Source organism: Aulonocara stuartgranti (assembly GCF_965226115.1).
Source record: "Aulonocara stuartgranti genome assembly, chromosome: 4".
Taxonomy (NCBI): domain Eukaryota; kingdom Metazoa; phylum Chordata; class Actinopteri; order Cichliformes; family Cichlidae; genus Aulonocara; species Aulonocara stuartgranti.
The window spans coordinates 10,423,504-10,438,784 of NC_138942.1; the positions used below are offsets into that span (position 1 = coordinate 10,423,504).

General features: G+C 38.2%; 1 protein-coding gene across 1 annotated transcript in view; it reads left to right on the forward strand.

Moving 5' to 3' along the window:
• The first annotated feature begins 823 nt into the window (after window positions 1-823).
• Window positions 824-15,281, forward strand: part of hs3st2 (heparan sulfate (glucosamine) 3-O-sulfotransferase 2) — a 32,394-nt gene continuing 17,936 nt past the window's right edge. The window contains exon 1 of the mRNA XM_082529456.1: window positions 824-1,521. Coding sequence (XP_082385582.1) covers window positions 1,013-1,521 — 509 coding nt within the window. The 5' untranslated portion in view covers window positions 824-1,012. The remainder of the gene's footprint in view (window positions 1,522-15,281) is intronic.

A 15,281-nucleotide genomic window follows, 5' to 3' on the forward strand; every position in this document is an offset into this window, starting at 1 on the left:
CCACGAGGTGTCCCTTATTTATTTTTCAGGGAGTTGGCAACCCTATCCACACAGTATGTGGTGTGTGCTGCCTAGGATGGGGTGGTGAAAAGAAAGAGCACAAAAATATAACCCAGATTTAAGCAGCACACAAAATAATTTCATGAAATTAACTTTGTGAGTCACCATGGCTGCAACAAGTCTTTCCCACCCATCTTCATCACTTTTTAATTTCCTCTAACTCTTTTTTCCTCGCCTAAATGTTCCACATATTATATAAAATATTTTTCGCAAGTTGCTTAGTGTCAAACTTTTAGGGCAGATTTGCAAGATATTATGAAGCTACACGTCATCATGGGCTCAAGTTTCAATAGGCTCAACCACAGTTTACCTTTTGCACGCACTTATAATGAAACCCACGTTGAAATGTTCCCCTGCCTGAAATATTTGGGATGTTCCTTTAAAAGATAAACGTATATAGAATTATGATCTTGTGCATGACGTCAGAGGGTTGATTAAATATTTATACCTGGTAGTCTAAGTGCATATATCTTCACAACTTCATTATGAAAGGGAGAGGCATCACAATCCCCACGAAGGCAAGCAGAACGCTCGCGCTACAAAGAGTTTCAGAGACACCGAGGACGCCTTGGACTTTTTCTTCTCTCACACAATTGACACAAGAGAAAAAGAGAAGGAGGGTAATGATGGGCGTCGAATTCCTTCGGTATACGTTTCGAGACAGTGCCATCAGTAATTGATCCAAATGACTCTCTTCAAACTACTTAAGAACAAGTTGTTTAAAGGAGTGACCCATTTTTTTCTCTCTCTGCTGTGATCATATTCGGCTGAGCAGCCTATGAAAAGAAATAACACGACTTGTGCGCAGCTGATGCCTCCAAGAAACCACCCCTATCCTCATATGCCAGCCTGTCTGACTTTGGAACCCACATTACTACCGGACTCCGACCGCAGACCAACAGAGGAGGCAAGCTCCATGGAAAATCATGCAGGACTTTGAACCCATGGAGACATGGCACATAGGTTCCTTTCATCTGCGAACAGATTCAGCGCCAGATTCGCCTTCATATTCACCGTGTCACTGTCTTGCACCTATTTATGCTATAATATCATTTTTTGTCGCGGCACAATCATGACAAATCAGGGCTACGAGGGGAAACGGTGTCCGCCAGGCAAGAACGCAGGAGGGAAGAAACTTCTTGGAAAATTGGACCACTGCGCTTTGCTGAAAGCCAGGTCCACACTGGATGAGTCTGCTGCCCAGCGAGGAGCAAGCGATCTCCGCGAACAAAGTAAAGCCCCCTCTTCTGACAGTCACTGGACTGACGCGAAGTTGAAAAACATGAGTGTTGCGCAAAAATATGGGAACAAGAAGCTGCCCAACGCGCTAATAGTCGGTGTAAAGAAAGGAGGAACCAGGGCGGTGTTGGAGTTCATCCGGATACATCCAGATGTGCGCGCACTTGGAACAGAGCCGCACTTTTTCGACAGAAACTATGACAGAGGATTAGATTGGTACAGGTGAGAAAAACGAAGCAAACACTGAAAACTAATTGTTCTTTCACTAAGATAAGCACGTTTACATTGTTGTCATCGATATGGCTAAATATCGCACATCTTTCATTTTGTCTTTATGACTTGGTTTATGATACGGGAGCTCTTCCAGGTCCATTAAAGTGGATTTCTGGAAAGCAAAATTGCGTAATTAAAGCACTTATCATTTACTCTCTGTTAAATAAGCTAAAATGTATTTGAATGAGCTTAGTTGATGGGACTACAACACACACAAACACATACACATGTTGGGTATTACAAACACAGCTTCTAAGGACATACACTGGCTCTACTTTTTTACAAGGTGTAATGTTGTGTTTTTTCAGCCATGCACATGTTAGCTGTCACAGCTCCATGGTGCTGAGCAGACAGCGCCATGAGGCTGATGTAGACTGATGCAGTTCACACACATACACACACATCACAGTCAACACCACAGTTGACAAAGGCAGCCCGCAGCTCCTTTCAAACAGGCTGCACCAGAGCACAGAATGTTCTTGCATTGGCAGGTGAAAGGACCCACAAGCGCAACAAGCCCAGGGCTCATCTCTGCCTACAGGTGTGTTGTGTTCACTAGATTCCCATCTGCATGGCCTTTTATAAGTCTGACACGACACCTTTCTGACTTGTTTTTAACCCACAGAGCATTTCCAAATCTTAAACTCTAAGAAACAAATTGATTATATAGCAGAAAGTAAAAAGTATCCTCAAAACCAAAAGCACACTAATTGCCATGAAAGCGTGAAGTCTGCAAGTGTTTCCCCAAAACAGCTTGATGGTTGTTGTCTCACATCACATCACACTGTTGAAGCTCATCTTCCCAAAAACGTACCTACTATGGCATCAGCACTGTGCATGCCATTGCTTGCAAAACAGGGAGGAAGTCTGTTCTCAGGCTGCACTGCAGGAATGAACACCACGGACTGCAGCAAATTATCATGTATATGAGTATCTGTCCATCACGGCTCAGTTCATGTTTTCTCAGATGTCTTCAGACATGCAGTTTGAGACATTTTTTGGCTTTTAGCAGCAAGATTAAAGCACATTCAGAAAATCTGCATGCTAAAGTTTTGGACAATAAAATCTCTTGTTTAACTTGAATTTGAGCTGCTAAAAGCTGTAAGATTGATTGATTGGCAGCTAATTCTTAAAATAACTCATGTTAACATCTTTTAACTTGAAATTTTCACATCTCTGGAATTAACTTGTAATTTTAATGCTACTACAACTACTATTACTACTACACCAACATTTTTATTTTTTATTTTTTACAGTACATCCAATTTACTATTAGGTCATCATTTCACACCAGATTTTTTTCCCTTCCTAAAATTAAAGTTGTGTATAAAGTTGCAAAATAAAAAAATATAGCCCTTACCAAAAATGATTTTTGATGAAAATATTCATCATCTGTGGATTCCACATAGAATATGTTGGAACTCCATATTTATAATACATGTGTTTTTCTTGAATACTGTATGAACAAATTGTACTGATGCAAACATAAGAGAACCGCCAACACACACACATACACACACATACACACACCTACACACACACACACACACGCGCGCGCGCACACAATGATGGCCTAAAGACTTCTAATACAATGGAATTATCACAAAAGCAGATTCCTACTGATGCAAAGAGAACTGAAAATCCTTTTCATCCCAATCTAGTGAACCAGAGGCTAATATTAAAAAACTTATCACAGAAAGACATAAAAGGTAACACAGAAACCCCCAGCAATGTTAAAATAGTAAAACTTTAATTTTTAACAATATTTTCACGTTACTAAAGACTTTACCACTTTTTGAGATTGATCTTATTTTTGCTTTCATTTGTTATGAACCTTATATTGTGACTTAATTGTGTTTGCATGCACAATAAGGAACTTAATTTTGAAACAGTGGGGTCGAACTTTCTAACCAGTTTCTTTATGGACATGGAGTCTTTATTGTTATGTGTTTTGCAAATCAAATTGATTTAGAAACAATGCATTCACAAACAAAGGAGCAAAATCTTGGAAGCAGTTAAACAGCATGAGGTGATAAGATGGCAAAACACTTCAGCAAGCACCCAGTAAACTTTCAGAAAGGCCCAGAGGATTGCATCTTTTCATTGCTGAAACTGGTGGCTAATTTATGAAAACACTTGCACACAACACAGTGTAGACATAATGCAACTGAGCCAGTCGCACATAGTATATTCATACACAGACCTTACAATAACGAGCATCCACACAGCAACAACAACAATACAATTACAGAAGAACCAAACATCTGAATTTCAATACAAAACAATGACGCTTCTGACCCTCTGCTAGTCCATTGCTTACTACAGCAACCTCCCATTGTCTAAATATGGCATTTAATACAGCTTAATGATACACAACAGTAACTGTTCACATCATTAGTACGCAAACTGCCATACTAGAAGTTCTGCTTCTGAGTCACTGAGTCACTCCAAATTTACACATAAATAAACCGAGGTCTCTCAGTGATATAAAGCACTTGTAGAAAAATTACAAAGCTAAAATGTTGCACACTTGTGGCAAACTGACAGTTCATATACACGAGATAACAACTTAATTAATTGAAACTTTGTGTCCAAGGTACTGTTTAAGGCTAAAACAACTATTATTCAACTGGATTTTACTGAGTTACTGAGGGATGTTCATTGTGTAAGACTGGCCCTCGGTGATTATGTGTCACAATGTTTAGGTTTTTGGCAGCACATCAAATTTCATTTAATTGTGTCATTTCTCTCCAAAGGCAAAGAAGATAATGCATTTATATAGGCTGTATGCATTTTCCTTGAAAAGAACAGAGCGCTCTCCAGTAACACAACGTATCAACTGGCATATTTGTTTATCACTGTGTGTCAAAAACAGCTGTTTTTTTTAATTATAGTAAACAATACATTATAATTAATTTGTAATTATCATAAACAATAAAACAATCTGGTCCCAACTAATCAAAATGTTACACCAGACGTTCACAACATCTAGCAAAATTTTGCAAGCGATCACAGGTTGTACTGAGTCATCGTATCTCCGGCTTTAGCCAGGACGTTAAACAAAATAAACTCTGCACAAGTTTAAACTGACTTTTGTTCGTTAAGCAATAAATACAATACAAAACATCTGCGTGTTTAATACCTGCAATGATTAATTCAACAAGCAAACTAATTTGCAATAATAAAAAAAACTGAGGTGAGATGTAATTAAATATCCATAAAATAAAATTTTAAGAGTAGTGTTTATAAATCCACAGTAATAATAAAAGCACTCAAATTCAGAGTAGACAATGAGACAAACTGAAAATGCCACAGCTTGTGGTATCCCCTTTATTCAAGAGCAAGCTGCCCACTCTAGCCTATCCAAGTGAATATTAATAAGTCATTGCAGTTTAATTTAAATATATATTAATATATTGGACAGTTTTATTGAATAGATCATACCTCATTTGATTTTTTTATAATAAAAATATATATAATAATAATAATCAGTTGCTTTAATAAGTAGCTCAATTCTTATAGTCATGAATTAGTTTGGGATTTTGCACTTTGGTGAAAATTATTTTAAAAATACATTTTATGATGTCATTCTTGGCGTTAGGACATTTCACAGCCATTTTCACTGTTTGCTTAGAAATCAAATGATTCACTCAAAAAATATTAAATTTTGATGAAAAAAATTTAAGTGTCAGACATGTTTGAAATGAAAAGCGAAAATAAACCATCATTAATATTTGAGAAGTTGTAAATGAACATATTTTACCCACATTAGTCATGTGGCTCTCCATTGCTAATTTAAAGTAAAGGATTTTGAAAGCTATTGCTTGACTTTCCATTACAAATGTTCTCTATTTGGGCAAGAGTACTGAGCCACGTATACGTTACACCAGTGTTTCCCAATCACTGTGTGCTGCAAGAAATGATCAGGTGTGCCGTGGAAGATTATCTGCTTCCACCTGATTAGTACTCTAAGCAATTGGCGTGAGTAACGGGCAGAATGATTACTTTCTCTTCCACTGGAGGGCAGTACAACTACCTGCTCTAATTAAATGGGTTACCAACTGCCAGTAAAACAGAAGAAGATGAAGAAGAAATTACACGCTGTGAGATGCAACAGGCAATAGATTAGTATTTGAAAAGAAAAAGTAGTCAATCTGACCTGGGTCCTGGAGAAAATTCCGACCCAGATGAAGGCCCTAGCATGAGTAGTGGTCAGAAGAAAAGAAAAAAGGGTATACTGGGGACAAGCTGAACCAGTTCCACTATACCAGATATGCAGGGAAAAATTATGCTTTTTGTTTGGTGGTGTGCCGTGTGATTTTTCTAACGTGAAAGATGTGCCGTTGGTTACACCCACACACTGTACATGGTCTGCCAATGAGTTGCTGTGGTTCCTAAACACTTCCACTTTGCAGTAACGCTGCTTACAGTTGATTGTAGACTAGCTAAAAAGGGAAGACAAAGTGACTTGTAATCATGACTCCCTATTATGGTACTCAAATTCACTGATCTCCTTAGAACCACCACTCTATTTTTTGTTGTATTTACTTATTTATGTATTTATTTTTACAAATGTTTACAAAGGCAGACTGCAGAACTTGTTGAATGTTTTTATCTGTGGCAAATAGGACTGAAAAACACCTGAATTTAAAGATTAAGAAATACAGATACAGCCATTCAAAATAGCCAGAGGTCAGCTGGCAGCTAGGAGTCACCCCTCCTTCCCTTGGGAGGGATCTACATTTCACTATATGTCATTTCTCTTTCTTAAACGTTGACTTGAATCGTTCGCTATAGATGATTTTCTCAGTATTATTGTATGGTTTTTACCTTCTATAAGAAAGTGCATTGAAGCCACTGTTCTGATTTGGTGATGTATATAAAAAAACTAAATTGAATTTCACATTATTTTGATAGCTTTCATTGTAACCCACCCAATAATACAAAAAGTTATGTTTTGAAATAATAAGTTTTATTAAATAATAAAACTTTCCAGTCAGTTTGCCTATTTATACATTTTATACTGCAAACCACTAAAACTATTTCCTGGAAAATGAAATACAGAAAAATATTATTCTTGCATACAAGCTTCCTCGTAGATCCCAAGCCAGATGTGGAGGTCATTTCTGAGACTGGTAAACTTAATTTTCCATTTAGCTTATTGTTTGCTGGGTTATTACTTCTTCAGACCTCTGTTATGATTAGGAGCATTTTTTTCTGTTAGGTTGCAAATGATTATTTTGATGTATTCTTTCTTTTTTCTTTTAAGGTTTCTTAAAACCTTAAATTGTACAAAAGTCTTCAGTGACCCATAATTTCTCTATATTTTGCATATAGAGAGGAGCGACTTTCACCTAGTTTCTTTTTTACTTGCTCTCCAGACTTTATGAATGTATTTCAAAGCTGTTCTTTGGACAGTTCCTACTTTATAAGTCATTTTCAGTCCTGTACCTTAGAGGGTGGTGTCTTTCCAAGCTCTACTTTTACTTGCAACCACAAAAATGAAAGTGTATTAGACCAGTGTTAACTTGACATATGTGTGTGGGTGTGTAACTCTTGTCAGCTGTTTGGACTTTGGGGTTTTGTGGGAGCTGTCTTTGGAATTGTGGGACAACACTGACCAAACAGAAGCGACCTCATGGTGCATTCCTGTTTGCTTGTCTGCAGAAGGCTCTTATTCACATCATTAACAGGTGAAATGAAGCTCAGCAGATGAAATGAGAAACGCAAAAATCCCTCATTTGAGCTTGTAATAAAATTCAAATTCAAAATACAAAGAAGATCATTGTTTTCATAACAGTCATAATACTTTCTGTCAAAGATTCCTGGAATACCATTTACATGTGTTAAAATCAGGGGTTGGAGAGCTGTTTGAATGTAATGTGTGATGAAGGAATCCACTGAGATGCTAATGACAGTCTGCGCTCTCTTACCTGTGTGTAAAAGTTAGTTTTGGCCTTAAAATTCACTCAGTGATTTATCAGAGATGTGCAGAACTTGGAAGGCGAGTTAAAAACAAAAACAGGCGGTTAAGATAACACAATCCACTCTTTAAGACAAACTGTTAATAATATAATAATATTCTCTGGGGGCAGAGAGCGCTGTTTGCTTAGTCGCTCATTAAGACCAGGTTGATCGCTAATAACTGTTATTGCTCTCCTACCTTTCAGCACATGAAGATTTCACTTAAAACTAACTAGCTAAAAAAATAATTAATGACTGCAGGTTGGACACTTATTGGCAGGACATGTACCCATTGTTGCATTTGGAGTGTCTCTTTCACAGCGCAAAATGTTTGGAGTAGAGTATTAAACTAAATCACCAAAGTGATATGTTAAGAAACAGACAACTTGACTATGCAGGCAGGACTGTGACCACTAATGTGGGACTCGTAAGCAGAGTGCCAGAGTTTTGTGGTTCTCTCCTACAGCAGCATTTCACTGACCTTATTAATCTATCGAAATGTTTAGAACAAAGCGCCACATCTTTCTGCCAGAAATACACACATGTGCTACATATTATTGCGCAAGTAGTGCTCGTGTAGCAAGCCTGTAAATGAATGTGCCTCAGTTTTTCCAGAATACTGCTTAGGGGCGTTACTACTCATGTCGTCCTCGTCATTACAGTCAGGTTTCCCATTATGGTCAGGTTTCCATCATGGTCCTGTCAGGGACCGTAATGTACCTGTACCTGTACCTGACCGTAATGTAACATGATAGCATCACACAGTTGCGGTTGGACTCATCTATGATGTGAGTAGGGCTGCCACAAACGATTATTTTGATAGTCGACTAGTCACCGATTATTTTTGCGATTAGTCGACTAATCAGATCATCATCCATTGGACGTAAAACTACAGCTTATTGCACCAGCAGCATCTGCTCTTATATAACTATCATTAGCTTACAGCTTTAAGTGTTTAAGGTCTGTGCTAACTAAAAATAAAGACAAGATGATAGTTTATTAAATTTTAATGAAATTTGCAGATTGTTTCGGTGAAGTTTAATAAACTCCTTGCTATCTAAAATATAACAGGACACCGGAGTAAATTCTCGAGCATCTCACACTTCTGATAATCAGCTGTCTGCTTGACATTTATTCAGTTGTGTAGAAACTATAACTTTAATCTCAGCCAAACCGATTCACTCAGGAACAAATAAAATACTGAAAAAAGCCAAACAATAACATTTTTAAGTTATCTAAGTGACTTATATATCATGTTTAACCTGAGTAGCGAAAGACGGCGGTGAGTTTGAAAACGATTTGCTGGGAGTCCGGTGCTCTCACGGCGCTAGTGAGCCTAGCCCCCGGCTAGCTATCGAGCTAGTGGGTAACAGACGTCTCCGAAAACGTCAGAGCGCTTTTGAAAATATGTGGTGTCTTGATAAACTGAGCAGATATTTGAGGTTTACACAGCTACATTCTCGCCTGAAAATATGTTAAACGTTTATTGTGTGACCCAGAAAGAATAATAAGAGTAACATTAAAACTAACTAGCTGCCGCCATTGTTGGAAACTGAGCTGGGCTGCGCTATGAATTCTGGGACACAGCTTCTTCTTCTTCGGGGTTTAACGGCAGCTGGCATCCTTGTACATGCAGTGCTGCCATCTTCTGTTTCAGTCCGTTATTACACTCTTAAATCCTACTACTCATTCCTGCATCTTTTGTGATCTTACAAAGCTTCAAACGACGCGTCGACTATTAAATCAGTCGTCGACGATTTTGATAGTCGACGTAATCGTGACTAGTTGACTAATCGTGGCAGCCCTAGATGTGAGTAATCCGTTCTGCCATATCCTAAAAGATCTCAACCAAGTATTGATCTGGTGATCTGGAGTGCTGTGAACTCACTGCCATGTTAAAGAAACCGGTTTGAGATGATTTGAGCTTTGTGACAAAGATGCTTCTGGTAGCAGTCATCAGAAGATAAATACACGGTAATCATGAACTGATGGACATGCTCAGCAACAACACTGAGGTATGCTGTGGCGTTTAAACCACTTATTTTTTTAATACCAAATAAAAACAAAAAACTTGGTTTGATATTGGTACAGATCAGCTGTTATGTGTTGAGTGTTATCCTTCCTTCCAAAGGTTGCAGCAGAAATTGACACTAATCAGACGGGGCAACATTTTTCCTTTTATTTTCCAGTTTTGGTGAGCCAGTGCAAATTTTAGTCTCAGTTTCCTGTTTTTTGGTGTGATCCCCATCTTCATAACATTGTTCTAACAAGTGGCTATTTGATTTATTGTCGCCATCCTCTCAGCCTAAAGTAATCTGGCCAGGCTCTGACCTTTGGCATCAACAAGTTATTTTCACCCAGATAACTGCTGCTTACTAGATATTTTCTGTTTTTCAGACCAGTCTCTGTAAACCCTAGAGATCGTTGTATGAGAAAAATCCCAGTAGATCATTTTCTGAAATACTCAGCCCATCTGGCATCAACAACTCTGCCATGTTCAAAGTCACTTGAACCTTTCTTCCAAATTCTGATTCTTGGTTTGAATTTCAGTTGGTAATTTTGACGATGTCTACATGTCTAAAGACGTTGAGTTGCTGCTTTTAATTGGATGATTAGCTATTTGCATTAATAAGCAGTTGTACAAATTAGCAAAGAGGTGTACCTAGTAAAATAGCCAGTACATGTATATGTAAAAATGCCTTTAAAATTGGGAACATCCTTTTTTGAAGATCCTTCAAAAGAAAATCATAGCTCGTTTTCTTTTGTTTCTTCTATTTACATTCATTCTCAGCAGCTTATAACTGAGAAACAGTCAAAAACATAGAACATGTGAGACGAAATTAACTCCCCTAAGTTTCAGTAGAGTGGCCAGTTGTTTTGCACAGTCTGTCTTGTTACATTAAGCGTGTGACAGACCATTTAGGCTCAGAAGAAAAATGGTTCAGTGTTCATTACTGTGCTTCCTGAACAGAACACACACATGGCCTCATTTATTTTGTGTGAGGGTACTCGCATAACCATACAGGACCTGATGAAACAGACATTTCTCTGCCACCAATTTCCTCACACGTTTCTCACCACTTTCTCCATTCTCGCAGAATCATAAAGATCAAACAAAAAAACCTTGCCATACACCATCAAGACTTAAAAGGGCATCTCAGCTCTATTGATTTCACAGGAGTCAGAAGCACTTCCAGTTGCTTCTCTGAAAAGTGTTGAAATTGTACAAGAGGCTGCATCTACAAATATTCTCCTGGTCCACATTAATTGGCTCGGGGAGGCAGGGAACTCTGGAACAGTATCATCAGAAAGGTTGATGAGGACAGAAAGTTAGATGGTTCTCATTTAACACAGAAAACTACGCATTATAGACTGAGGGATGGTCAAGTCTAACTCTGCATTATTAATAAGCTGTCTTTATTGTAGCGCAGCTCAGAGACATGCAGTGGTTATCATTAATTACCAAACTACTTTTTTTGCGTAGACAGCCTGAACCAAGAGAGTGCACTTTTATCCTTATAGAAAAGTTCAGGATATAATCTGATCACGCATAAACTCAGCATAGATCAAGGTATTGTGCTGAAAAATCACATTTTCCACCACAACTTTATTAATTATTGATTAGTAACGAGTAAATCAGTTCAACCTGCAGCAAGATGCATAAAACTATGTGAAGATTCACTAGTTAGAATCAGATGTGTGTTATTTGTGTCATCAGTTTTATAAAATAATAATAATTTTTATAATATCAGCTGTTGTGAAATTTTACACAAGTGCCCAAAGGTGATTTTCACTCCTGTCTTTAGTCGGAAATGCCTGCAGAAACTCCTATACTATTTGCAAATAACTATATAATTTGTTGCACAGTTACTGCAATTAAAACAGGCTGCTTCCCTGACAGACGAAAACTACTGAAGGATAAAAAAAAAATAATGGAGGATATCAGTTCTCTAAGTTTTGAGCGAAGGATGCTGGCAGAGGTAAAGAAAATGATGGGGGGGGGGGCATGGTCTTAGACATCCAAGGTCCACACATTCTTCATTTTTCAATATTCCTAGTTCATGAGGAAACTGGAAGAATTAAAAGCATATTTTTTGTGCACATACTTCAGTCATACATCAAGCCCCAGACCGGTTAGCTTTTGGTCCAGACAGAAATATCTGTTACCATGACATTTTCTGCAGATTCAGTCCCAGATAATGTATTGTAACTTTAGTTAAACCCCGGCTTTCCTGTAAGATAGACTGTTGTGAAATTCATTCACATGATCCTCAAGAAGAATTCTAATAACTTCCTTTGGCTATCTTTGTGGCAGAAGCTTCCAGAATGTATCACTACAAACGAAATTTAACATAACTAGAAAGAGTCTAGGATTTCTTGGAAATATCACCACATTTGTTAAGAAACAAAAGAAATGACCAAAATTAATGACTCAAAACAACCTGAGAATTGTTGTGGGATTTGGTGTCCGCTCTAATTTAATCCAGAGAGAGAGAGAGAGACAAAGACAACTTCCTGCTCATCATTTATAGGTTTGCAGTTCATCAGACCAGATACACCTGTGGGATGATCATAAGTAACAGATAAACCAGTAGGGGAAGGGAAGACTCAACACAGGTCAAGCAAACCAGCCAAAAAATTTGCTAAACATGGTGAACAATGTTGTTCATATAGTTCATGCTGTCATTTCGATAATGTAAGCAGTTTTCTTAGGCTTAATCTGAAGGCATGACCCTGGATGTGAATCCTTGTCACCAGAGTCAACGTCCTATATATTGTGCACCCACCATTTACCCATCAATAATCAGGTAAGCTTGTTGTTTACTGGTACACACTACTTTTTTTTAGACAATTTGAACATAAACTTCAGCAAAACCATTAATTGTTCTAAGAAACAAGTAGTGATATTGTAAATATATTGTTTGTCAAGCAGCACATGTCTGACAGTGACTGTGCCGTTAGATGCATAGAAAACAATACATATATATTCTAATTTTTCGTTTCAGTCATCCCTCTACTAAATAGTAAGATTCAAATTACTATCATTTGACATTATGATTGTGGAAATATTTTGCTGTCAGCAATCTTTAGCTCACTTTTAGTAATTGTCAGCTTGTTAACTTTCTCCTCTTGGCTAACCCAGCGTGTCCCTGCTGAGCAGGGATCAAATCCTGTCTGAGCTTCCTCTTCTGCCTTTGCTCTCTCCTTTTGTAGTTTCCCATCATCTAAGTAAACATCGAAAAGCTCTAAAGGTGTGGAATGTGCTTCTCGTCATTTATAAATATCCTTGACTGTCACATTGCTAGAGAGAACTGCTAAGGGCTTCTGTGTTGATGTAAATTCATGGCATCTTGATTCATGTCAGTTAAGATGGTGCTGTAAAGATGAACAACTGGGTGAGAAGCTGAGGGGAAGTGTGAAGGGACAAATGTAATCTGCTTATCAGTGAATAAGACATTCACAATGTCATAATGTGGGTTTCATGTAAATGCAGATATACAAATAACGCAAAAATATGAATATAGCAGTTCATCAGCTGGAACTTCAGCAACAGCCCAACTGCTTTAAATTCATTTTAAAGAGTTTAAAAAATATATGGAATGAGCTGTAATCCTCCGGTGAGAATATGCAGTTTAGGATTTCAGAGGCTTTCCTGTCTGTCTCAGTGTCTTTCAGTGTCCATGGATACTTTGCCTTGCCACATGTTAATGTGACAGCTCGTAACTCAGTTCAATTGAACGTGTTATTGCTCAAGGAGAGCAAGTGTCAGTCATTTCCCTCTGCAGGCCAAACCATGAATAATTGTTATTTCAAGGAAAACAGGGGTCTTGAGTTGAAATGACAGCAGTTCAATGGGATTTTGTTTAAGGCTAAAAATTTCATGCATTTTTTCCAGTGCTGCAGTACTGCATTGTACAGCATTAGATATGTTTTGATTTTATAATGTAGCTGACGACATGCCTGGTGTCACAATGAACCCCTGCTGCAACACATCTGACTCAGTTAGTCTGCTGTTTTCAGCCAATTAAATTAGAGAAGTAGATGCTTGATTCTCAGGACACTGAATTGTTATTCACCTCTTTGCCTCACGTAGCCGGAGCTGGCCGCAGGTTTGCTGTAATCGCCTTGACTGCCCTTTGTTAACTCTTAATAGACTTTTGAGGTGGCAGGCTTCTGTTGCTGGTGATTAATGATCAGATGTCATCACAGCTGTAATCGAAGTGAGTGATAGTTTAATAATAGAGCCGCCTCACCAGTGGAGACTGGATCTGTGCTGTCATATCAGGAAAAAGGAAGATGCCATTTTTAGGAAGCGCATTGTCACAGACATTATGAGAATCACGCAGCATAAGAACATTTTCTCTGCACAGTCTACCTGCATAATACAAAGTGCTAATGGATTTAGACGCCATGGAGCAGGTCTGTGCATCTGTGGTATTGGCTTTTCAGGACATTTCAGGACAAATGGTTTGTACAGTTCAAAGAAATCATGCAAACAAAAACATCTGAAAACACTGGAACCTGTTTTTTTTATTATTTCCAATTGGACAACTCAAGTTTGAACTGATTAATTTACATCAGTAGCAGAACATTGTTAGTTTGGTGTTCATGTTCCATAAATATGTTGCATAGAAAACTGAAGAGAGTAGCCTATGGGTAGATGACGTGGTGGTGGAGGGGTTGTATGAAGAAGAAACTTAAACAATCTGCGAAACTGGATACTTGCATTCAATATATGACATGAGGGCGATCGTGGCTCAAGACTTGGCAGTTCGTCTTGTAACCGGAAGGTTGACGGTTCGAGCCCCGGCTCGGACAGTCTCGGTCGCTGTATCCTTGGGCAAGACACTTCACCTACCGCCTACTGGTGATGGCCAGAGGGGCTGATGGCACGATATGGCAGCCTTGCTTCTGTCAGTCTGCCCCAGGGCCTCCACCAGTGTGTGAATGCGAGAGTGAATGAATAGTGGAATTGTAAAGTGCTTTGAGGGCCCCGAAAAGCGCTATATAAATACAATCCATTATGAGGAAAGTGAAGAATTTAAAGTATGTATGGCACACAGCATCTTGAGCTGCTTATCTGAACTAGCTCGGACTTCACAATCTAAAAAGTGATTAAATGATGCAAGTAAATTCATCATATCTAACTTGCTGGATCTTAAATTAAACAGTAATGTAGATGAAGACTGTTTAAAAACATTGTATCCAAAGACATTAAAAAAAATTACACCAATCCTTATATAACAGGGCACTGAAACAGTACATTGTTCAGCCATAATTATATAAGAGTTTACACTAAACAGATTTTAACATTAGGTAAATGATTCGACTCAGTAATAAACATTTTTCTCCATGCACTACTGCCATACAAGTTTAAGTTCATTCTAGAAAATGCCATGTTTTTGCTTTTACACCCAACTTTTTGTTCATTGCTAAGGCGTATGACTATCATTACTCTGCATGCTGCTTATTCTGATAACACACTGGCAATGAGAGCCCAAGTGACTTTTTCTTGTAATTTATTGGGTAACTGTTTCATTGTTAAATTACTCCTGAGACTGGATAAACACGGCATGTAATGGATACTTTAGTTTGGGCGTCTCTGCGGTCAGTCTGTGAGCTTGCATATTGTTTAATGGGCAGGGTTCATTATTACTCCTTCTAATGGCAAACACTGGTTGTCCGATGGGAGGTAAAGACATTCACTAAATTTCTTTGCCCCTGCAGAAACACTTCACAATGTG